This window comes from Quercus suber, unplaced genomic scaffold (genome assembly GCF_002906115.3).
Source record: "Quercus suber isolate HL8 unplaced genomic scaffold, Cork oak 2.0 scaffold_215, whole genome shotgun sequence".
Lineage (NCBI taxonomy): Eukaryota > Viridiplantae > Streptophyta > Magnoliopsida > Fagales > Fagaceae > Quercus > Quercus suber.
In genome coordinates this window covers 195,040-221,117 of record NW_027069673.1, presented here as the reverse complement: position 1 = coordinate 221,117, position 26,078 = coordinate 195,040, and the positions used below count along the sequence as shown (strand labels likewise).

The 26,078-nt window shown below is 35.1% G+C and overlaps 2 protein-coding genes and 1 long non-coding RNA gene across 3 annotated transcripts; 2 read left to right on the top strand and 1 right to left on the bottom strand.

Moving 5' to 3' along the window:
• The first annotated feature begins 8,269 nt into the window (after nt 1-8,269).
• LOC112015955 (G-type lectin S-receptor-like serine/threonine-protein kinase At4g27290) lies at nt 8,270-13,174 on the top strand. The gene is made up of 8 exons (XM_065779604.1): nt 8,270-9,252; nt 9,721-10,235; nt 10,985-11,119; nt 11,298-11,452; nt 11,520-11,730; nt 11,857-12,094; nt 12,174-12,324; nt 12,592-13,174. The coding sequence occupies exons 1-8, from the start codon at nt 8,489-8,491 to the stop codon at nt 12,901-12,903; spliced, it is 2,481 nt and encodes an 826-aa protein (XP_065635676.1). The 5' UTR covers nt 8,270-8,488; the 3' UTR covers nt 12,904-13,174.
• A 379-nt stretch (nt 13,175-13,553) lies between these two features.
• Nucleotides 13,554-16,099, bottom strand: LOC112015916 (uncharacterized). Its single transcript, XR_002883279.2, has 4 exons — nt 15,994-16,099; nt 15,128-15,185; nt 14,155-14,361; nt 13,554-14,024 (listed from the first exon to the last, which is right to left on the bottom strand). It is a non-coding gene; the product is annotated as an uncharacterized LOC112015916 (long non-coding RNA).
• A 2,660-nt stretch (nt 16,100-18,759) lies between these two features.
• LOC112015905 (G-type lectin S-receptor-like serine/threonine-protein kinase At4g27290) lies at nt 18,760-24,155 on the top strand. Its single transcript, XM_065779603.1, is given in 9 exon segments — nt 18,760-19,490; nt 20,109-20,491; nt 21,220-21,354; nt 21,573-21,688; nt 21,757-21,967; nt 22,094-22,309; nt 22,312-22,330; nt 23,229-23,379; nt 23,661-24,155. Coding segments are annotated over 9 exon segments (2,274 nt in total). The 3' UTR covers nt 23,973-24,155.
• The last annotated feature ends 1,923 nt before the right edge of the window (nt 24,156-26,078 follow it).

The window sequence follows — 26,078 nt, the reverse complement described above, 5'->3', positions numbered from 1 at the left end:
CGTAATAAAAAACAAGGAAAGTAACGGGCTAATGGGGAACCCATGAGCCTAAAGGATGAGATATATAGAGCAATTGGGCCAAGGAAGCCCAAAATGAGTTAGCAAAAGTCCATGGGTGAAACAGAACTAAAATGGGCCAGGGATGCCCACAAGAAAAAAGGGACATTGGAGCCCGCAAAAAATGAAAGAAGGAACCCAGTAAGTATACTGGGTTACGGAGAGGGAAAGCACATGGCAGGCCTAAAGGGGCTCGGCAGGATTGAGATGAGCAGCAGAAATAACAATCTGGCATGGCATGGGACGCCAAGCCACAAAGCAAAAGCAAAACACCTAACTAAAGGGAGGCCCAACTGATCCTACAGAACCCAACCTCCCAAAGAAAGGGACAACACATGAACGTTGGCCTGCCGGAGATACATTTCACACCAGAAAAGGCCAAAAAGCGCACGGCAAGATATGCGCACCCATTCTCAGACCTCGGCAAACAAATGAAACATCAATAAGGTAACGCATGCGTACGACCCAGGCGTCACTAGCCTATACCCAGCCACTATGGGAAAGGGTGACGTCATGGGTGAGGGCACCGTCTGGTGGTGGGGAGAGGAGTGGAAACCCATTTTGTGTTTCTTGCCCAGACTCTTTCAGTTGGCACAGTCCTGCTGGGATGACATGCCACCCAAAAGAGGCAAGGGTGGATAAGAACCACTGGGTGCATGCCATGAGAAACCGAGAAAGAGAGGAGACACGCTAGACGAAGTAAAGAAGGAACTTTCGTTATCTGAAAGCCACAGGTCAATGGTGGTGGTCAGAACCATTGACTCAATAAGTGGTCGACAAAAGGCTAGAACAGTAAAATCGGCCACGGCAAACCCTATATAAAGGACTCGTGGCTGTGTGAAAAAATGGAGGTAGAGGAGAGTTATCAAAAAATAGAGAGAAAAGAATTTTAAGAAAGAAAACAGAGCGAAAATAATTTTAAGAAAGAAAACAGAGAGAAGAGAATTTTAAGAAAGAAAATAGAGTGTTTATGGCAGGCATGCACCTAAATGGGTTAACCCCCTCTCTCCCTCAATAGCCTTGTCCTCGAAATGAAATACAACTTATACTTGGGCATATACCATTTGGGCCTGGTCTCTCAAAGCAATTAATTTTATCATTTGAAGTTACTTGCGTTGAGGGAGTGGTTTCCCCTGCCTTGGTTAGAGTCCCATGGCTATACTTAGTGTGGCAGACTCGTTCTTTTTTTACTAATTCCGCTCTAACTCTTTATTTAAGTATTATTCTTTGAAAGTCAGGCCTTTTAAGTTATTTATCTTGTTTACTGCGGAAGAAATAGTGAATGTGTTTTCTTTACGTTTTCTATATTATGTCTGCTTGTCATAACCTGTTGACAATGACTCTGCCTGCTGTGAGCTCTTAAATAGACTTTGGCAGACGCGGTGAAGATTGCGCACAAGCCAGGCCAAGGTGTGCTCCAATTGGGCCGGTCCCGACTCCTCACCCAGAAACAACTTAGGCTTAGTGCGGCAGGAATTTGCCCAACATCTCAATCAAGGTCTACGTCTTTACAATTAGTAAATAATCATCTCTTGTGACAGATATATACATTATCTCTCTAATAATTTACGGGCCTCACAATGGGACCTACACGACATGACATAGAATAGCTTCTTCAACTATGGGCATCATTATAATCATAATCATTATCATATTATGACATACAAAGCAGCGTATGGTTAATGCCAAGTCCACTCTCTAATGCTTTACAAAACAACATTCAATTTTGTGAAACCTAATGAATTCGGAAATTTTGAATCAGATCAAATGGTATTATACTCCACAAAGTCCAAAAAATTATTGCAACATTTTCAATAGTAAAATAATGTTTACAATATTAATACTACAAAGTACAAACAATACTTGGTGTGGTTAAAAACAAAACTCAAAAATTGCAAACGGACCAATCCGGATAGCATAAAAGTTTGTTTGGTTGCCAAGAAAATGTAGAAAAATAAAAGAAATACTCATATGAGTAGCACAATTCAACGACTCCATCGGCTTTACATTGAATTGAATACTACAAAGAGGGTACTGAAGAAAATGAAATAAAGCCTATGAATAAAATGAGAGAAAATTCAGAGATAAAGATTGTTGAGATCTGAGAAAGAGAGTTTACCAGTTTGATCTACTTCGTACTTCCTCTTCTAAATTCTAATTCTCTTTGAGAGAGAGGGAGAGAACGAAAACGAATGGGAGATGATTATGAAAAAAGAAAGATATAGGAGATTGGTTTTAATTATGGGCTTTTTCTGGGCCTAGTGCTTAATGAGTAGCAGATTATGTTATTAGTTGGGTGCACTTTAGCATGCGACCCAAATTTTTTGATTGGGCTATTTGTTTAACACACTTCATCACATACATTAACATTACCATAGGGCACGTTTAGCAGACTGTAATACGCACTGTAATGTAATAGTTATTAAATAGTTTGGTTATGTTTTTATTACGGGGAATAGTCATTTTTTATGAATAAATATTCTTTAAAATCAAGAATAAATATTCACCTGTAAAAGTGTTGTAATAGTTATTCCTTAGTAGATGTAATAATTTCTAACATTAATATATTTCCAAATAAATAAACATTCTACATCCACCTAACAATTATGGAAATAAAAAATATCAAAAAATACTCATCTCTCTAAAATTTAAAATATATTATTTTCTAGGAAATATAATTGTATAAATGAGATATTTCCTAAAATAGATCATAAGTTTTATTTTAATATTACAACTCACAACGAAACTAATAAATAGTTTTAATTATTCTATTACAATACATTACATTCCCGATAATAAAGATTACCATTCTTGTTGTAATTCATATTCAGTATATCAAATATACTCTTAGTGTATGTATCAAATGGTGATTGGATTACTTCTCACCAAATATTGGTAGTAATCCATGTGTAAATGATGTAATTCAACTATAAATTGACAAATATGCAAATTATAACAAAAATGTATTTGCAATGTGGTACTAGAATTATTTCAAAATGAACGGCAAAATGTGTGTCACTAATGGACCCCATTATCTCTTGAGCCCACAAACAGCAGCATCTCTGTCTCTCAAATCAAATAACCACCTTTCAATTGCTGACCGAGTCAAAGGCAGTGACAATCGAGTCAAAGGCAGTGACAATTGACCAAGTAAGGTACAGGGTAAGCAGACTCTAATACTGCCAATGCCGAAACTTGAATCTAACCAGTCCTTACTCGTTTGTAGTGACAAAGACTTGAAAAATCAATTCATACAAAAGAAAGCTTTATGGGACTTGGAAAAGCAAGTCCTTACTAGTCGAAACTTGAATCTAACTGGTCCTTACTCTTTTGTGGCGAGCAGAGACTTAGAAAACACGTCTTTGAAAAGAAAGTTTTGTGGGAATGAGCTGTCAAGCCATACACTAAACGAGACTGTGAATGTGAATTTTTTAATGTAAATCTAACCATTTAAAAATGAAAAGACTAAATTACATCTATTTTACCAGAATACTCCGGGGTATTCACCTTCCCTCTCACAGAGGGTCCAATCTTCTGTGAGAGGTAGAAAGTATACTCCCGGAGCATACGTCAATTTTCCCCAAGTTTGTCTTTATAACTGCTTCACCTACCTCTTCAAGAATGCATGGCTCTTATATAAAAAAAAAAAAAAAAAAAAAAAAACCCTTACAAGCACAAGCGCACAAGCGCACAAACACAGCTCAATTATAACAATAATTATTTCACACATTGAATGTAATGCATTTTCCCTCTCAAAGTGGATGGGTCTTACAATTATATGGGACCCACACTTTGTGAAAGGGAGAATGCAGATATCTAGAGCATACAAAACTCAACTATAGTAAATTAGTGTTGAGGCTCATTTTCGACAAAGTCCAGCAGGACAAAGGGCCCAGAATCGCGGGCAAACCAAAAGAAACAGCAAGCAAAAATCATACGAATGGTTCAAGGGTCCATGAGATGGGTCCAGAAAAAAAGCAAATAGGCTTGAATAGGCTCGGAAAGAGAAAAGAAACAAACCCATGGGAAATATGAAGAAAAGAAAGAATGGGCCACAGCAGGCCCAACGTAATAAAAAACAAAGAGAGTAACGGGCTAATGGGGAACCCATGAGCCCAAAGGATGAGATATATAGAGCAATTGGGCCAAGGAAGCCCAAAATGAGTTAGCAAAAGTCCATGGGTGAAACAAAACTAAAATGGGCCAGGGATGCCCACAAGAAAAAAGGGACATTGGAGCCCACAAAAAATGAAAGAAGGAACCCAGTAAGTATACTGGGTTACGGAGAGGGAAAGCACATGGCAGGCCTAAAGGGGCTCGGCAAGATTGAGATGAGCAGCAGAAATAACAATCTGGCATGGCAAGGGACGCCAAGCCACAAAGCAAAAGCAAAACACCTAACTAAAAGGAGGCCCAACTGATCCTACAGAGCCCTACCTCCCAAAGAAAGGGACAACACATGAACGTGGGCCTGCCGGAGATACATTCCACACCAAAAAAGGCCAAAAAGCACACGGCAAGATATGCGCACCCATTCTCAGACCTCAGCAAACAAATAAAACATCAATAAGGTAACGCATGCGTACGACCCAGGCGTCACCAGCCTATACCCAGCCACTATGGGAAAGGGTGACGTCATGGGTAAGGGCACGGTCTGGCGATGGGGAGAGGAATGGAAACCCATTTTGTGTTTCTTGCCCAGACTCTTTCGATGGACACAGTCCTGCTGGGATGACATGCCACCCAAAAGAGGCAAGGGTGGGTAAGAACCACTGGGTGCATGCCATAAGAAACCGAGAGAGAGAGGAGACACGTTGGACAAAGTAAAGAAGGAACCTTCGTTGTCTGAAAGCCACAGGTCAATGGTGGTGGTCAGAACCATTGACTCGGTAAATGGTCGGCGAAAGGCTAGAACAGTAAAATTGGCCACGGCAGACCCTATATAAGGGACCCGTGGCTGTGTGAAAAAATGGAGGTAGAGGAAAGTTATCAAAAAATAGAGAGAAAAGAATTTTAAGAAAGAAAACAGAGAGAAAAGAATTTTAAGAAAGAAAACAAAGAGAAGAGAATTTTAAGAAAGAAAACAGAGTGTTTATAGCAGGCATGCACCTAAATGGGTTAACCCCCTCTCTCCCTCAATAGCCTTGTCCTCGAAATGAAATACAACTTATACTTGGGCACATACCATTTGGGGCTGGTCTCTCAAAGCAATTAATTTCATCATTTGAAGTTACTTGCGTTGAGGGAGTGGTTTCCCCTGCCTTGGTTAGAGTCCCGTGGCTATACTTAGTGTGGCAGACTTGTTCTTTTTTTACTAATTCCACTCTAACTCTTTGTTTAAGTATTATTCTTTGAAAGTCAGGCCTTTTAAGTTATTTATCTTGTTTACTGCGGAAGAAATAGTGAATGTGTTTTCTTTACGTTTACTATATTATGTCTGTCTGTCATAACCTATTGACAATGACTCTGCCTGCTGTGAGCTCTTAAATAGACTTTGGCAGACGTGGTGAAGATTGTGCACAAGCCAGGCCAAGGTGTGCTCCAATTGGGCCGGTCCCGACTCCCCACCCAGAAACAACTTGGGCTTAGTGCAGCAAGAATTTGCTCAACATCTCAATCAAGGCCCACCTCTTTACAATTAGTAAATAATCATCTCTTGTAACAGATATATACATTATCTCTCTAATAATTTACAGGCCTCACAATGGGACCTACACGACATGACATAGAATAGCTTCTTCAACTATGGGCATCATTATAATCATAATCATTATCATATTATGACATACAAAGCAGCGTATGGTTAATGCCAAGTCCACTCTCTAATGCTTTACAAAACAACATTCAATTTTGTCAAATCTAATGAATTCGGAAATTTTGAATCAGATCAAATGGTATTATACTCCACAAAGTCCAAAAAATTATTGCAACATTTTCAATAGTAAAATAATGTTTACAATATTAATACTACAAAGTACGTACAAACAATACTTGGTGTGGTTAAAAACAAAACTCAAAAATTGCAAACGGACCAATCCGGATAGCATAAAAGTTTGTTTGGTTGCCAAGAAAATGTAGAAAAATAAAAGAAATACTCATAGGAGTAGCACAATTCAACGACTCCACCGGCTTTACATTGAATTGAATACTACAAAGAGGGTACAGAAGAAAATGAAATAAAGCCTATGAATAAAATGAGAGAAAATTCAGAGATAAAGATTGTTGAGATCTAAGAAAGAGAGTTTACCAGCTTGATCTACTTCGTACTTCCTCTTCTAAATTCTAATTCTCTTTGAGAGAGAGGGAGAGAACGAAAACTAGTGGGAGATGATTATGAAAAAAGAAAGATATAGGAGATTGGTTTTAATTATGGGCTTTTTCTGGGCCTAGTGCTTAATGAGTAGCAGATTATGTTATTAGTTGGGTGCACTTTAGCATGTGACCCAAATATTTTGATTGGGCTATTTGTTTAACACACTTCATCACATACATTAACATTGCCACAACTTAGGGCACGTTTGGTAGACTGTAATACGCACTGTAATGTAATAGCTATTCAATAGTTTGGTTATCTTTTTATTACGGAGAATATTCATTTTTTATGAATAGATATTCTTTAAAATCAAGAATAAATATTCATCCGTAAAAGTGTTGTAATAGTTATTCCTTAGTAGATGTAATAATTTCTAACATTAATATATTTCCAAATAAATAAACTTTCTACATCCACCTAACAATTATGGAAATAAAAAATATCAAAAAATACTCATCTCTCTAAAATTTATAATATATTATTTTCTAGGAAATATAATTGTATAAATGAGATATTTCCTAAAATAGATCATAAGTTTTATTTTAATATTACAACTCACAACGAAACTAATAAATAGTTTTAATTATTCTATTACAATACATTTCATTCCCGGTAATAAAGATTATCATTCCTGTTGTAATTCATATTTAGGCTCCGCTTGGTAGGAGGGAATGGAAAGGAATAAAAAGAATAATTTTATAATATTCTTCCCTTCTCTTGTTTGGGAGTTTTAAAGGAGGGAATGGAAAGTCCATTCCCTTATTTGGGAGTTTAAGTGGGAGGGAATGGAATGGATAGGAGGTAACACTCATTTCTCTCTATTCCCTTAAAACCTCAAATTTTCATTCCCCTCGAAATTGGAAGGAATGGGAGGGAATGGAATTAGATTTAATGATTTTTTTTACTAAAACTCCCAAAATACCCCTATATATTCAACCCTTTATTTTAAAATAAGAGTCTAATAGTAATATTATTGTAAAATAATTCCATTCCATTCCCTCCATGTTGCTACCAAAAAGAATTACTTACATTCCATTCATTTTCATTCCTTTCCATTCCTTTATTTTAAAACATCCAATCAAGATTACTTAATTCCATTCCATTCCATTATTTTTCATTCCTTTCCCTTACTTAAATACATTCCATTCCATTTCATTCCTTTCCATTCACTTATGATCATCTCATTTCATTGCATTCCATTCCCTTATGAACTCTCAAGCGGAGCCTTAGTATACCAAATGTACCCTTAGTGTATGTATCAAATGGTGATTGGATTACTTCTCACCAAGTATTGGTAGTAGTCCATGTGTAAATGATGTAATTCAACTATAAATTGACAAATATGCAAATTATAGCAAAAATGTATATGCAATGTGGTACTAGAATTATTTCAAAATGAACGGCAAAATGTGTGTCACTAATGGACCCCATTATCTCTTGAGCCCACAAACAGCAGCATCTCTCTCTCAAATCAAATAACCACCTTTCAATTGCTGACCGAGTCAAAGGCAGTGACAATCGAGTCAAAGGCAGTGACAATTGACCAAGTAAGGTACAGGGTAAGCAGACTCTAATACTGCCAATGCCGAAACTTGAATCTAACTAGTCCTTACTCGTTTGTAGTGACAAAGACTTGAAAAATCAATTCATACAAACGAAAGCTTTATGGGACTTGGAAAAGCAAGTCCTTACTGGTCGAAACTTGACTCTAACTGGTCCTTACTCTTTGGTGGCGAGCAGAGACTTAGAAAAACACGTCTTTGAAAAGAAAGTTTTGTGGGAATGAGCTGTCAAGCCATACACTAAACGAGACTGTGAATGTGAATTTTTTAATGTAAATCTAACCATTTAAAAATGAAAAGACTAAATTACATCTATTTTACCAGAATACTCCGGGGTATTCACCTTCCCTCTCACAGAGGGTCCAATCTTCTGTGAGAGGTAGAAAGTATACTCCCGGAGCATACGTCAATTTTCCCCAAGTTTGTCTTTATAACTGCTTCACCTACCTCTTCAAGAATGCATGGCTCTTATATCTTGGGTTGGCCAAAGAAAACCAAGGGAATAAACCCTGTAAACTCACACGATTAGTTGGTTGATACACCAATTGGAAAATCAATGAAAGCCTTTTCAGCTCTGTTTGTATACACTTTCTTGCTCTCCTTTTTAAGAACCTCCACTACACTAGACACCATCACTCCAAGCCAATTTATCAGAGATGGTGAGACTTTGGTTTCAGCTAGTAGATTCTTTGAATTGGGATTCTTCAGCCCGGATGGTTCAAAAAGCCGATATGTGGGAATATGGTTTGTGGTATCTAATGACACAGTTGTATGGGTAGCCAACAGAGAAACCCCACTTGAAAATCACCATGGAGTTTTAAAGGTTACCAACGAAGGAATTCTTGTCCTTCTTGATAGCACAAATACTACTATTTGGTCATCCAATACATCAAGAACTGCAGGGAATAAGATGAATAATCCAACGGCACAGTTATTGGATTCAGGAAATCTTGTTGTGAAAGATGGAAATATTGACAGTCTTTTTTGGCAAAGTTTCGATCATCCTTGCGACACGTTACTACCAGAAATGAAGCTTGGATGGGACTTAGTTAGCGGTCTAGATAGGTATTTAACACCATGGAAGAGCGCAGAAGATCCTTCTCCAAGTGAAATTTCAGCAGGGTTAGATCGTCGAGGGCTCCCACAATTATTTGTTATGAAAGGAGACAAAATAAAGGTTAGACTAGGATTTTGGAATGGCCTTCATTTTAACGGGATGCCATGGTTAAGACCGAATCCATTGTTCAAGTATGAATTCGTGAGGAATGAGAGAGAGATTTATTACGAGTATAAAGTCCTAAACAATTCTATTTTCTTGAGGTATGTGTTAAATGTTAGTATTATGATTAAATAATTAAATTTATTATTTTTTAATAATATAAGTTTTTAAGATAATTAGTGATTTATCATCGTATATTATGTTTTTATTTATTTTTTTATAATATGATAATTACAATAATGGAGAGTATTAAATTTTGGTTCTTTTTGAGAATAGACAATGCCACGTGGGGTAGAGTGTTTTTTATTATTATTATTATAATTAAGTTCTTATAATTTGTTAATTACAATATTTTGAGGGGAATGGATTTGAATCTGATACACCTTATAAAGGAGAGCAAACAATTTCGCGCGTGAGAGGGTGTTGAAATAATTATTAGAAGTAATATTTCCTAATAACTTAAGTTTGGGGGGTAATTGGTAATTTGTCAAAATGAAAAAAAAATACTTGTTTTCACTTATGAGTATAAATTTCTACTTCTAACATCTGAAAATTTTTGTTTTCTCAAGGTATATGATAAACCCATCAGGCGTTGGGGAGGGTTTTAAATGGATGGATCACACCAAAAGTTGGGAGCTTGGAACTACAACCCTATCAGATGAGTGTCAAAATTATGCCCACTGTGGTGCATATGCCAGCTGTAATATCAATAAGTCTCCTGTATGTGCATGCTTGAAAGGATTTATTCCAAAATCTCCAAAAGATTGGAATTCAGCAGATTGGTCTGGTGGGTGTGTTCGAGGGACTCCACTGGGCTGCAATGATGGAGATGGGTTCCTCACCTACAAGAGTGTGAAATTGCCAGACATATCTTCTTCCTGGTTTGATAGGAACATGAGTCTCAAAAAATGTGAAGAAATGTGTTTGGAAAACTGCTCATGCAGAGCATATGCTAATTTGGATATTAGGAATGGAGGAAGTGGTTGCTTGCTTTGGTTTGTTGACTTGGTTGATTTAGTAGTACTCCAAATGGATGGGCAAGAATCGCAAGACCTCTATATTCGTGTGGCCGCTTCAGTATTGGGTATCCTCTTTGCTTTTCTTTTGTTATTGGGTCATTTTATTTTCAAGTAATACTACGACAACAACATTTTTGACAATTTTTTTTAACGACGACTAATATATTTTGTTGTGCTTGGAATAACATTAGTTTTCATTTATATCGTCAAAAGTATTGCAATTTAATTGACATTTCTTAGTATTTTCAATGGAAACTTCTAGGATTCAAATCTCTCTCCCCATTATAACTATTGGATTATAAAATAAATAAATTTATTTTTAAAAAAAAAAAATCACCTTTGTCCACCACAAACAACATTTTTATTATCTCCCAGTGATTATAAAATCATATATTACATTATCAACTACTATGTAAAAGTAAAATATAAATAAATAAATAAAACAATGTCTTATAATTGTGCTAATTGACGGTCCTTTACGTTTCCAAACTTCATATTTTTCTTCTTTCCCCATGTGGCACAATATAGACGTACTAAAATTTTAAAATTGTTTACGTAATATGCACTAAGTAAAACGCAATTGCTGTTGCCAAAAGTTTCATAAAATGCCAAACAAGTTTTACCATACATCTTAGAAGCTTACCATTAAAAGAAAAGAAAATTTCATATGGCATAAAATTTATATGGCACATCATAAAGTAAAAAAAAAAATATATATATATATATATATACAAGAGAAAGTGAGGAAAATTAATGTGGCAAATCATATGGTTAAAAATATATAGGTTTGTTGATTCTACTTTTGATCTTTCAGATCATACTGAGAAGAGCAGGCACTTCGGCCAAAAAAATCAAGTAATAATCATAATCTGTAGTGCAACACTATTCATGGTAATACTTGTACTGGGGCTGGTCTCGTATGTAAGGAGGAAGAAACTTAAAAAGGAAGGTAATTTATATGACCTGGATTCTTACAATTTTTTATGCATGATAATAGATTTTTAGCCCGGTAATTTGAATCTAAGTCTTTAAACTGGAAGAAACCTTAGAAAAGGTGGTCAACAATTTGCTTTTAGCTATACAACTGTCGAAGTTATTTCTACTCAATGACTCTCTTACTGTCTCAGGAATGAATATAAGATGCCAAAATGATTCTAACAGTGAAGGATGGAACGAAGATACAGAGTTACCAATCTTTGATCTGATAACCATATCTAATGCCACTGATAACTTTGCAATAGACAATAAGTTAGGAGAAGGTGGCTTTGGATCTGTATACAAGGTAAATAACAACCTAACCAGTTGAACTATTTTTCTTTTCCAAGCTTAGCTGAACTTTTTCCTTTTAGGGTACATTGCATGAGGGGCAAGAAATAGCAGTAAAGAGACTTTCAAAGAATTCTGGACAAGGATTCAATGAGTTCAAAAACGAAGTTACATTAATCGCCAAACTTCAGCACCGCAACCTTGTGAAGCTGCTCGGTTATTGCATTCAAGAAAATGAAAAAATGTTAATCTATGAATACATGCACAACAAAAGCTTGGACTCATTTATTTTTGGTTTGAACTTTGATCCTCGTTATTGAATCGAGCACATTCATGTTTAGCCATTTCATCTTTTATTAATGAATTATGTTGTTGAGATTTTAGCCAGGTATGTACTAACAATAACATGAAAATTGACAGACCAAACAAAGAGTAGACTACTTGATTGGCATATGCGAAACAACATTATCGGTGGCATTGCTAGAGGGCTTCTTTACCTTCATGAAGACTCCAGATTAAGAATTATCCATAGAGATCTCAAAGCTAGCAATATCCTTCTAGATAATAATATGAACCCAAAAATTTCTGATTTTGGCCTTGCTAAAATATTTGGGGGAGATCAAACAGAGGCTGATACTAATAGAATTGTTGGAACATAGTAAGTATTCTTAAACTTCTTTTATGGTTTCTGCTTGGATTTTTTTTTTCTTTTTTTTTACTTCTTTTTAATTTTACAGCGGTTATATGCCCCCTGAGTATGCCGGATATGGACATTTCTCAGTGAAAACTGATGTTTTTAGCTTTGGAGTTTTAGTACTAGAGATTGTGAGTGGGAAGAAGAACAAGGAATTGTATAACTCTAGCCAACGCCTTAATCTTCTAGAACATGTAAGTATTTTCATTGACATTCCACCATTTTAGTGATATTAGGATATCTCCATTTGAAATGGACACATTTCATGCTTCAGACTAAATAATATAAATTTAAAGGTGTATCTAGTGTTATGTTATTAAAACATTTAAATGACATACACTTGTAAAAAAAAAAAATACTATTCATGAAATGAACTCTCTGTTTCAAGTGAGTATTAACATGCAAAATCATTTGGCCTCCTGTAATTCTAGTGTTCCAACAATATCTGGATTTTGTTTTAGGCATGGACACAATGGATTGAAGATAAGCCAACGGAGCTAATAGATGAATTCTTAATCTTGGACAACTCTGGCATTTTATCTGAAGTGTTACGATGCATTCATGTGGCTTTATTATGTGTACAACAAAAACCAGAAGATAGGCCAAACATGTCATCCGTGGTTCTAATGTTAAGCAGTGACAATTCATTGCCCAATCCAAGGCAGCCAGGTTTTTTTACAAAAACGGCTCTACTTGGAGAAGATTATTCATCAAGAAAGCTTGTAATGCCTTCAATAAATGAAATCACTTTTACAACGTTAGAAGCAAGGTAGAGTATCATCACTTAAGACTCAAGTGCAAAAAGGAGTGAATGAAAATGAAAGTTGCAGGGTGCTTCTGTTCACAACAGAACATACAATTAATATCTTTTGTTTAGAGAAATGGAGCCTTCATACCATGTATGGAAATTCATGCATTCCTTGTGAAGTAGTGCTTATTTTAGCTAAACCTATATGCAATTATAAGGATGGTGTCTAACACTTATGCTGAATTGTACATCATAGTATCATCCCCACTCCCCATGCATCATCAATTCCTTAATTTTTACTCCTTACTGCTAATAATAATAATAAAATCTATTAAATGATGATTACTTTTTTCCTCTTTTCCTAATTTCCTCTTGTGTGACACACTGGAAGAGCTTATGTCTAACGAAATCCAATGACAAATTTATTTTCCTTTTAAAAATAAATATTTGCACCTTAGAAACTTATTCCCAAGACAAGTTGCGTTTAAACAATAATTAAGCTCTTGCTCAATGGTGGAGTCAAAAAAAAAAAAAATTCTAAGGAGACCAAGCTTAATATATCAATAATTTTTAAATCCTCAAAATAACACACGTGTGTAATTTGTATTTAATACATGTCTTTATCATGATTTATTATATATATTATTTTCATGTATATAATAAAATTCCATCATATCAGTTTTATATAAATAATTTTCTCTCATTAAGTATTGTGTAAATATTTTTTTAAAAATATTAATCACAGTTAATGTTTATTGTAACATTTTAAATAAGGTTTTTTGGCTGCAATCAAATGATTGCTCGATTCCTTGAGACTATAATCATACATTTGTTCAGAAGCACCACTAGATGAGATAGGGTTCTGCTAAGGAGCCTTTCTGTCAATGATGTCCTCAGACTTCAGAGAACCTTGAGTACTCATCTGGATCGCGTATAACTGAATCCAGGAGCGCAGCTATATCATCTTTTTCATTCGAGCCATATTGGGACGTCACCCCCACCTTTACCACTGTTGAGGTCATTGGGTACATACAAATGTCCTAGCTCCTGTATTTGCATGTGTGATGGAGAGAAAAGTATCCAATCTTGTGGTTCGAATTGTGGGTCAAAGAACATGCCCAATTCATCCTCCAGCGTTGGATCATTCTGATGTAAGTAACATGAACAAACAACACAAAACTTAATTAGTTATCTATATCTCATTAAACTAAAGATTACACATTAGAATATAATGACAGTTTTAAAAACATAAAATGTATTATGGATCGCGTATAACTGAATCCAGGAGCGCAGCTATATCATCTTGTTCATTCAAGCCATATTGGGATGTCACCCCACCTTCACCACTGTTGAGGTCATTGGGTTCATACAAATGTCTTTGCTCCTGTATTTGCGCGTGTGATGTAGAGAAAAGTATCCACTCTTGTGGTTCGAAATGTGGGTCAAAGAACATGCCCCATTCATCCTCCAGCATTGGATCATTCTGATGTAAGAAACATGAACAAAGAACACAAAACTTAATTAGTTACCTATATCTCATAAAACTAAAGATTACACATTAGAATATAATAACAGTTATAAAAACATAAAATGTATTATGGATCAAAGGTTTGTCAAGAAACATTGGTCAATAAACACAACGATAGTGGAACTTTGGGGACTCAAGGATGGTCTGCCTGAATATCCGTAAGATTGTCATTGAAGTAGATGCTAAATCAACTTGATATCCTCATTTCAGGTACTAACCAAGTTTATACGTCTAAAATTTTGAGATAAATTGATGAGGATACTTGAATGTTTTATTTTAAATATTACCTAGTAGTTGGCTGCGCTTTCCTACTTGGGGGCTCCTAATTGAACTCTGTATGAGCTCCTAAATAAAAACAGAAAAATTACAGAACGATTTAATAGTCAAATTCAAAAGAATTTTGCGCCATGCACAAAGTTGATCTTTACATGTACTTGGGAATAAGAACTTACTACTTACTCCAGTTTGAACATTTTGATCCCCAATCTATGACTCTACATGCCTAGAGGACAGATCATTTCCTGAATAATAAACTTTGAATTAATGTGTATTATAGAGTAGAGAGTCTAAATCTTGGTATTATATGATAAATTGTCTACTTTCCTCTGTTTTGTCTACTTTAAGCAACATCAGAAATGACAAAAACAAAAGATTGAAACACACACACACACACACACACACACACACACACACATATATATAATAAAGTAAAAACTCTTACCATCTTGGTTGTTCAGAAATGAGAACCCACAGAGACAAGCTGAGACTTGTATCAGCACCTAAAGAATAAAACATCCTTGTCAACCTCATAAATATTACAACATGAATCACAACCACCTATAACCCAAATCACTCAAGGAACCCTTACAGGCACAAGCAAGCATATAGAGTTCAATTAATTATAGCAATAATTATTTCATGCACTAATTATATGCATCTTCCCTTTCAGAGTGGAAAGGCCTTACAGTTATTTGGGACCCACACTCTGAGAGGAATGATGCCTATATCGAGCTCACACAATGTATTTAATGAATATATGTATCGTCTCTCTAAAAATGGACCCACACAACGCGAGAGACGCATTAGATACGTTCTTCAACCATGGGCATCAACATCATCATCATCATCATAATCATCATATCATGACATATAAAGCAGCGTATGGTTAATTCCAATTCCACTCTCTAATGCTTTATAAAACAACATTCAATTTTGTCAAAATCTAACGAATTCGGAGATTTTGAATCAGATCAAATAGTATTATACTGCACAAAGTCCAAAAAATATATATATTGCAACATTTTCAATATTATACTAATAATTTTACAATATTAATACTAAAAAGTACAAACAATACTTGGTGTGGTTCAAAAAAATATAACGAAACTCAAAAATTGCGGACGGACCAATCTGGATAGCATAAAAGATCGTTTGGTTGCCAAGAAAATGTAGGAAAATCAAAGAAAAACTCATCTGAGTAGCAAAATTCAACGACTCGGCCAGCTTTACATTAAATTGAATACTAGGAAGATAATGAGATAAAATTCATAGAGATAAGATTGCTAAGATCCGAGAAAGAGAGCTTACCGGCCAGCTTGATCTACTTGATACTCTTCCTCTTCTAATTTCTAATTCTGTGTGAGAGAGAGAGAGAGAGAGAACGAAAACGAGTGGGAAATTATTATGAAAGGAGAGAGATATAGGATATTGGTTTTAATTATGGGCTTTTTTCTGGGCCTAGTGCTTAATGAGTAGCCAATAATGTTATCAGTTGGGTGCACTTTTGCATTCAGCCCCAATTCTTTGATTGGACTATTTGTTTAACTAAGTCTACAGTCACACTCACTTATCAAATGGTGATTGAATTGTTCTCACCAAGTATTGGAAAAAGTAATTTGTATAGAATACACCACGTCATCTGTATTAAAATTCAATAAACGAAAATTTTGTGTAAAACTAACTACCAACTAACACGTGCATTTCAATTGTTAGTGGGTTAGGAATTTTGATACCGCTAGCATAGTATCATTTGATACCAAATACCTTCTTGAGGTCAAGGTAGTCGGTATGTAATGTAATTTAAGTATAGATAAATGTGCAGGTCGCGGTAAAGTGTGTCTAAAAATGTGGATTAAAATCAAGTGCAATTACTCCATCCCACAAAAGTGATGTCAAAACTTTCTTTAATTAGATTCTTAACCAGTGTTTTAAAGACACTCGTTAACATTTTCCTATTTAATAATTGAAATTGAAAGTTACTTTTTTTTATTTTTTATTTTTATTTTACTCTCTACCTTTGTCACTGATAGCTATTTTATTGTATCGGCTACACCTATTCTCATTCTTGAAAAAGTGTGGTACTATAATTTTTTTCAATAAGAGTATGGTACTATAATTATTCCAAAATGTATTGCAAAATGTGGGCCACTAATGGATTCCATTATCTCTTTAGCCCACACACAGCGGCATCTCAATTCAAATCACAAGCTTTCAATTGCTCACAGAGTCACCAGCAGACAATTGACCAAGTAAGCTATACAGGGTAACTGGTAAGCAGACTCAAATACCACCAATGCCGAAACTTGAATCTGACTAAACTAGTGCTTACTCGTTTGTAGCGAGCAAAGACTTAAAAAGCAAGTCATTGAAAAGAAAGTTTTGTTGGAAAGAGCTGTCGTGTCATGCACGTAACGTGATTGTGATTGTGATTTAAATCTAATCATTTTAGAAGCAAAAGACAAAATTACATCTATTTTACAAGAATAACCATTCAGTTTATGTCTTTTTAACGGATCCGGATCCCCTCCATTTCAAGATTGTGATTTAAATCTAATCATTTTAGAAGGAAAAGACAAAATTACATCTATTTTACAAGAACAACCACTCAGTTTATGTCTTTTTAATGGATCCGGATCCTCTCCATTTCCATTTGAAATGGAGAGGGTCCAGTACACGGACAAAATTTCTTTAAAAATTATCAACGTTCAAGAACGTGCCACATCATTTAAAATGTTAAAAGATACTTAACTGGGATTCAACTTCTTTAACTGGGGTTCAAAAACCAGAGTCCCTCTCACTAAACTCTCCTTCTCACTCTCTTTCTCTCTTCTGATCCGGATCCTCTTCAAACTCTCTTTCTCAGATCAACAGAAAATGTTTGCTTCCCATACGTTTTGATTTTTTTCATTTTTTGTGAAGCAAATGGGTATCGCGTCTGCAAACCTTCTCCCTCTCTCTCAGATCAACAGTGTTATGGATTCGGTGGTTTGCTCTCTTTCTCCCTCTCTATCAGATCGGTGGCTTGGTTTTGTTCCATGGAGATCGGCGGTGCTATGGTGGTGGGTTTGGTATGGGTATTTTGCGTGGTGGGTCTGCGGTGGTCTGTGATGGTGCTGGTTTACTAGGTCTATGATTTTTTTTTTTGGTGGTGGTGTGTAGTGCAGCGGTGGTGGAGTGGGGTTGCTGGGGTTTCCTTTTTTTTGCTTTGATTTTTTGTTGTGGGTATTGTGGCTGATTTGTGGGTAGCCGATGGTGGTTGCTTTTGATTTGTGGCTGATTTTTTGTTGTGGGATGTGTGGGTTTGATGGTGGTGGTGGCGGGGATGGGTTCGCTGTGGTGGAGGTGGCTATGGCGTTATTTGATAACCCAGTTTCTCTTTATTCATTCAACGTGTTATTTGATAACCCAGTTTCTCTTTATTCATTCAACATCAGTTGATGATCACAAAATTCAATTCTGTAAAATAATAATAAGAAGAAGAAGAATTTTGTGGGTACAAACAATTGCAGTCCAGAGCCAGAGTTTATAGAGGAAATTGTTGAAGTCATTTGGAAAAGACTAAAAGGGGAATCATCCACCGTTCAATCCCGTCGGCAGATTGATAATCCCAATGCCGGTGCTGGTGAAGACTCTTCAATTATCATCTCGCGAAACGATGCTTCATCTTTCCAAAATGCTATTTCTGAGTGGAGTCATTTTTTTTTTTTTCCTCCAGATCAGAAGAGAGAAAGAGAGTTTGAAGAAGAGAGTTTGGTGAGAGAGACTCTGGTTTTTGAACCCCAGTTAAAGAAGTTGAACCCCAATTAAGTATCTTTTAACATTTTAAATGACGTGGCACGTTCTTGAGCATTAATAATTTTTAAAGAAATCTTGTCCGTGTACTGGACCCTCTCCATTTCAAATGGAAATGGAGAGGATCCGAATCCCTTTTTAACTGCTTCACATACTTTTTCAGGACTGTGCATGGTTCTTATATGTTGTGTCAACAAAGAAAATCGAAGAATAAGTCCTGTAAACTCACTTGAATGGTTGGTTGATACACCAATTGGAAAATCAATGAAGGCCTTTACAGCTATGTTTGTGTACTCTTTCTTACTCTCCTTCTTAAGAACCTCCACTACACTAGACACCATCACTCCAAGTCAATCTATCAGAGATGGTGAGACTTTGGTTTCAGCTGGTAGAATCTTTGAATTGGGATTCTTCAGCCCGGGTAGTTCGAAAAGCCGATATGTGGGAGTATGGTATGTGGTATCTAATGACACAGTTGTATGGGTAGCCAACAGAGAAACCCCACTTGAAAATCACCATGGAGTTTTAAAGGTTACCAACAAAGGAATTCTTGTCCTTCTTGATAGTACAAATACTACTATTTGGTCATCCAATACATCAAGAACTGCAGGGAATAAGATCAATATTCCAACTACACAGTTATTGGATTCAGGAAATCTTGTTGTGAAAGATGGAAATATTGAGAGTCTTTTGTGGCAGAGTTTTGATCATCCTTGCGACACATTACTATCGGAAATGAAGATTGGATGGGACTTAGTTAGTGGTCTAGATAGGTATATAACATCTTGGAAGAGCACAGAAGATCCTGCTCCAAGTAAAATTTCAGTAAGGTTAGATCGTCGAGGGTTCCCACAATTAGTTGGTATGAAGGGAGACAAAATAAAGGTTAGACAAGGGTCTTGGTTTTGGAATGGCCTTAGTTTTAGGAATCCATTGTTAACCTTTGAATTCGTGATGAATGAGAGAGAGATTTATTATGAGTGGAAAGTCCTAAACAATTCTATTTTCCACAGGTATGTGTTAAATGTTAATATTATGATTAAATTTACTATTTTTTTATCTGTTTATGTTTTTGAGGTAATTGTTTCTAAAAAAAATGAAATAATTAGTGATTTATCAGGGTATCAATGTCTTTATTTTTTATTATTGTTTTATAATTTGACAATTACAATAATTGAGGGTATTAAATCCTAGTTCTCCTTGAGATTAGACAATGTCACGTGGGGGAGAGTATTTTTATTTATTTATTATAATTAATTTCTTATAATTCATTAATTACAATAATTTGAAGGGGAATGGATTTGAATCTTGATTCTCCTTATAAAAGAGAGCAAACAATTTCGCATGTGAGAGGGTGTTAAAGTAATGATTAAAAGTACTATTTCCTAATAACTTAAGTTTTGGGAGCAATTGGTAATCAGTCAGAATGAGAAAAACACTTGTTATGAGTATAATTGTATAAACTTCTACTTCTAACTTCCAAGAAATATTGTTTTCTCAAGGTATATGTTATACCCATCAGGCATTGCGTTGGGCTTTATATGGATGGATCACACCAAAAGTTGGGAGCTTGAAACTTCAACCCAATAAGATGTGTGTGAAATTTATGGCCACTGTGGTGCATACACTAGCTGTAATATCAATAAGTCTCCTAATCCTGAATGTACATGCTTGAAAGGATTTAAACCAAAATCTCCAAAAGATTGGAATTCAGCAGATTGGTCTGGTGGGTGTGTTCGTGGGACTCCACTGGGTTGCAATGATGGAGATGGGTTCCTCACCTACAAGAGTGTGAAATTGCCAGACACATCTTCTTCTTGGTTTGATAGGAACATGAGTCTCCAGAAATGTGAAGAAATGTGTTTGGAAAACTGCTCATGCCTAGCATATGCCAATTTAGATATTAGGAATGGAGGAAGTGGTTGCTTGCTTTGGTTTGCTGACTTGGTTGATTTAGTAGTGCTCCAAATGGGTGGGCAAGACCTCTATATTCATGTGGCCGCTTTAGTACTGGGTATCCTCTTTACTTTTCTTTTATTATCGGGTCATTTTATTTTCAAGTAATACTATGAAGACTAACACTTTTGACAACTTTTTTTAACAACGACTAATATATTTTGTTGTGCTTGGAATAACGATAATTTTCACTTTTATCATCAAAAGTATTGCAGTTTAATTGACACTTCTTAGTATTTTCAACGGGAACATTTAGGATTCAAATCTCTCTTTCCATTGAAACTATCAGATTATCAAATAAATAAATTTTTTTTTTTTAAATCACCTTTGTCCACGACAAACAACATTTTTGTTATGTCCCCCAATCATTATAAAATTATATATTACATTATCAACTACTATGTAAAAATAAAATCAAAATCAAAATCAAAATAAATTAAATAAACAAATAAAACAACGTCTTATAATTGTGCCAAGTGATGGTCCTTTACGTTTCCAAACTTCATATTTTCTTCTTTCCCCATGTGGCACAATATAGACGTATTAAAATTTTGAAAGTGTTTACGTAATATGAACTAAGTAAAACTCAATTTTTGTTGCCAAAAGTTTCATAAAATGCCAAACAAGTTTTACCATACATCTTAGAAGCTTACCATTAAAAGAAAAGAAAATTTTATATGGTACATCATAAAGTAAAAAAAATACAAAAGAAAAGTGATGAAAATTAGTATGGCAAATCATATGGTAAAAAATATAAGTTTGTTGACTCTACTTTTGATCTTTCAGATCATACTGAGAAGAGCAGGCACTTTGGCCAAAAAAATCAAGTAATAATCATAATCTGTAGTGCAATACTACTCATGGTAATGCTTGTACTGGGGCTGGTCTCATATGTAAGGAGGAAGAAACTTAGAAAGGAAGGTAATTTATATGACTTGGATTCTTACAATTTTTTATGCATGATAATAGATTTTTAGCTAGGTAATTTGAATATGAAATCTTTAAACCGGAAGAAATCATAGATAAGGTGGTCAACAATTTGCTTTTAGCTCTACAATTGTCGAAATTATTTCTACTCAATGATTCCCTTAGTGTCTCAGGAATGAATATAAGATGCCAAAATGATTCTAAATATGAAGGATGGAACGAAGATATGGAGTTACCGATCTTTGATCTGATAATCATATCTAATGCCACTGATAACTTTGCAATAAACAATAAGTTAGGAGAAGGTGGCTTTGGATCTGTATACAAGGTAAATAACAACCTAACCAGTTGAACTATTTTCTTTTCCAAACTTAACTGAACTTTTTTTCCTTTTAGGGCAAATTGCATGGGGGGCAAGAAATAGCAGTAAAGAGACTTTCAAAGAATTCTAGACAAGGATTCAATGAGTTCAAAAATGAAGTTACATCAATTGCCAAACTTCAGCACCGCGACCTTGTGAAGTTACTCGGTTATTGCATTCAAGAAAATGAAAAAATGTTAATTTATGAATACATGCACAACAAAAGCTTGGACTCATTTATTTTTGGTTTGAACTTTGATCCTTGTTATCGAATCAAGCACATTCATGTTTAGCCATTTCATCTTTTATTAATGAATTATGTTGTTTAGATTTTAGCCAAGTTTGTACTAACAATAACATGAAAATCGACAGACCAAACGAAGAGTAGACTACTTGATTGGCATATGCACCACAACATTATCGGTGGCATTGCTAGAGGGCTTCTTTACCTTCATGAAGACTCTAGATTAAGAATTATTCATAGGGATCTCAAAGCTAGCAATATCCTTCTAGATAATAATATGAACCCAAAAATTTCTGATTTTGGCCTTGCTTAAATATTTGGGGGAGATCAAACAGAGGCTAATACAATAGAATTGTTGGAACATAGTGAGTATTCTCAAACTTCTTTTATGGTTTTTTTTTTTTTTACTTCTTTTTAATTTTATAGTGGTTATATGCCTCCTGAGTATGCCGGGTATGGACATTTCTCCGTGAAAATCGATGTTTTTAGCTTTGGAGTTTTAGTACTAGAGATTGTGAGCGGGAAGAAGAGCAAGGAATTGTGTAACTTTGACCAACACCTTAATCTTCTAGGACATGTAAGTATTTTCATTGACATTCCACTATTTCAGTGATATTAGGATATCTTGATTCGACTACCGCACACACTTAGTGCGATGGTCACTTTACAAGTATAAATGCTTGTGGGGTGTGGGGGGCAAAGGACGGGGTTCAAGTCTCTAGGAGGAAGCTTCATACATATATACACTTAGATTAGGTTAGAGTAGAATTCTATCTTGTATTAAAAAAAAAAAGGATTTCTCGATTCGAAATGGATACATTTAATGTTTCAGATTAAATATTATAAATTTAAGGTGTATCTAGTGTCATGTTATTAAAACTTTTAAATAACAGACACTTGTAAAAAAAAAATATTATTCGTGAAATGAACTCTCTATTTCAAGTGAGTATTGACATGCGAAATCATTCGGTCTCATGTAATTCTAGTGTTCCAACAATATCTGGATTTTGTTTTAGGCATGGACACAATGGATTGAAGATAAGCCAATGGATCTGATAGATGAATTCTTAATCTTAGGCAACTCCTGCATTTTATCTGAAGTGTTACGATGCATTCATGTGGGTTTGTTATGTGTACAACAAAAACCAGAAGATAGGCCAAACATGTCATCCGTGGTTCTAATGTTAAGCAATTTCTTTTATAGCTTATGCTTGGAGGTTTTTTTTTTTTTTTTTTTTTTTTGACTTCATTTTGCTTTGACAGTGGTTATATGCCTCCTGAGTATGCCGGATATGGACATTTCTCAGTGAAAACCGATGTTTTCAGCTTTGGAGTTTTAGTACTAGAGATCATGAGTGGGAAGAAGAACAAGGAATTTTGTAACTCTGACCAGTTCCTTAATCTTCTAGGACATGTAAGTATTAACATTGACATTAGTTCATTACTATTTCAGTGATATTAGGATATCTTCATACAAAACTGGACACATTTCATACTTCAAAAATTAAAATTTTCAAATTTAAAGTAATATTTAGTTTCATGTCATTAAAACTTTTAAATGTCAGACACATGTACAAAAATTATTATATGTGAAATGAACTCTCAATTTCAAGTGAGTCTTGACATGCGAACTCATTCGGTCATACAATGCTCATGTAATTCTAGTATTCCAACAAAATCTGGTTTTTGTTTTAGGCATGGAGACTATGGATAGAAGATAAGCCAGCGAAACTTATAGATGAATTCTTAATCTCAGACAACTCATGCACTTTATCGGAACTGTTACGATTCATTCATGTGGGTCTGTTATGTGTACAACAAAGACCAGAAGATAGGCCAAACATGTCATCCGTGGTTCTAATGTTAAGTAGTGAGATTTCATTGCCCAAGCCAAGCCAGCCAGGTTTTTACACTGAAAAGGCTTCAGTTGGAGAAGATTATTCATCAAGAACGCTTGAAGTGCATTCAATAAATGAAATCACCTTTACATCATTAGAAGTAAGGTAGGATAACATCACTTGAGACTTGAGAGCAAAACGAAGTGACCGAAGAAGAAAGAAGCAAGGTGGTGTTGTTCATAACAAAGTGTGCGGTTTAATAGCTTTTGTTTATAGGGATGGAGCTTTTACACCGCACTGTCATGTGTCATGTGTGGCAAAATTTGTGTTCCTTGTAAGGTACTGCTTATTTTCTTTAGGCTAATTTTTGTTACAAACTCATAATTTTACTGAAATAATGTTTTCAAAGCATGACTTCAGTTGACATGGTGCAGTGTGTGCCAGTGCCACCACTCTCTTCGTTAAACCTAATTGTAATTAGAATTATGGAATCTGACACTTTTGATGAACTGCACATCATACATGTTCTCTAGAAGGAAGAAACTGGTGGCCCTCAAACTATTTTCCCCACTCCCCAACATCATCAATTCCTTCATTTTTACTCCTTAATTATTGTAATAATAATAAAAGCTATTAAGTCATGATTAACTTTTTTTCCCTTTTCCTCTTGTGCCACATTTGAAGAGCTTATTTCAAATGAAACCCAATGACATGTCTATTTCCATTTTTAAAATAAAATTTCTGCATTTAAGAAGCTTATTCCTGCCAAGAGCCTTGTATAGCTCAATTGGCTTTTCCTCCTAGATAAACAAAATTAACCTCCTTCCCCAATGTAACTATCAAAATAAGCTTATTCCCAATACAAAGTTGCATGGGTTTTGGCTTAAACAAGAATTAACCTCTAGTTCAGTGGTGGAGTGGAAATTTTTTTTAGAGGGGTACCAGTTGAGTGTGTTGAATAAGAAATTCAGAGTCAAACATGGCTATACTAAAAATCAATTAATATCTTGGTTGAAGGATAAAGTGCAATCATCATAAAAGGAAAGCCAAGACAATTTTGGTCTCTAATTTTCCTTTTTTTTTCTTTTTCGCGTTCATGTTTGGGGTAAGAGGGATGATGGCGAAGAAACTTGTTAATTCGTTTGCTTGCTGACAAGGGAAGTCTGACCAGTCTAAGAATATCTGTTCCACTATGTCTTAACTTGGATAATTTCAAGAGAAAATAATAGCTAGAATTTTGACGGAATTGAGCTTCTATTGATTTCACTTATATCTCTATTCCCGACAACGTTGTACGATTGTATGTGTGTGCTAGTTAGCCTTTGTTCTTCTTTCATAAAATTTGATCTTTTAAACTTTGAGATTGTAATTCGTTAGGAGTTGCTGTTGATCAAGTTGTATGGTTGTTGAGATTGATAGAAAGGGAACCAAAGATTTTTTATCACTCAACTCAAAGGAAAAGTGCTAGTGACAAGCAAAGAACTCACCTTTCCCGGACATGCTTACGATGGATGCAGCAAGAACAAAATATGTCACAAATGAATGTGACACACACACAAACAAACAAACAAAACCCTGTTTATATATATATATATATATACTACACATATAGGACCAGCAAAAAAAATAAAAATAAAAAAACCAGAAAATGAATTGAATATGCACCCAATTAGGTTCAGTCTTGAAAAAAATTGGAATGTGGTTTAGAATTGAGTTCATACCATATATGAATCACTAGTTGGATGAGTTGAGTCTATTTTTCGCAGAATGTTGCATTCCTAGTAGTGCTTCATTTTCCTGAATGGTTGACAAGTTTAACTGCCTAGGCACTTACTAGTATTGCTATCAGATGCAATGCCACCCTCAGAATTGTAATCTCTGTAAACATTAACGTTGCCATAAACGTTTGAGTTGACAATGTTTGATTAAAACTTGCAATTTACATTTTTTAACTATTTTAATGATATTAATATGCCCTTCAGTAGTCATATTTACGTTGTTAACTCACCTAAAAAATCATTTTCTCTTTCCTCCTTTTTTTTCTATTATTATTTTATTTTTATTTTTTTTGGTTCAAAATAACTTTGATTTTCGGTGTGTTCACATCAAAATTCAACTTTGGAGGCATCAATGACTTCACGGAAATCATGGTGAGGATTAAGAAACGTCCTCCACTGAGACTTTCCTGCGATTCGAACTCAAAATCCCAGAAATCACGTGATTTGCGTAATTTGGCGTTTAGGTCTTGGGAACAGGATCAGGATGTTGGACTCTT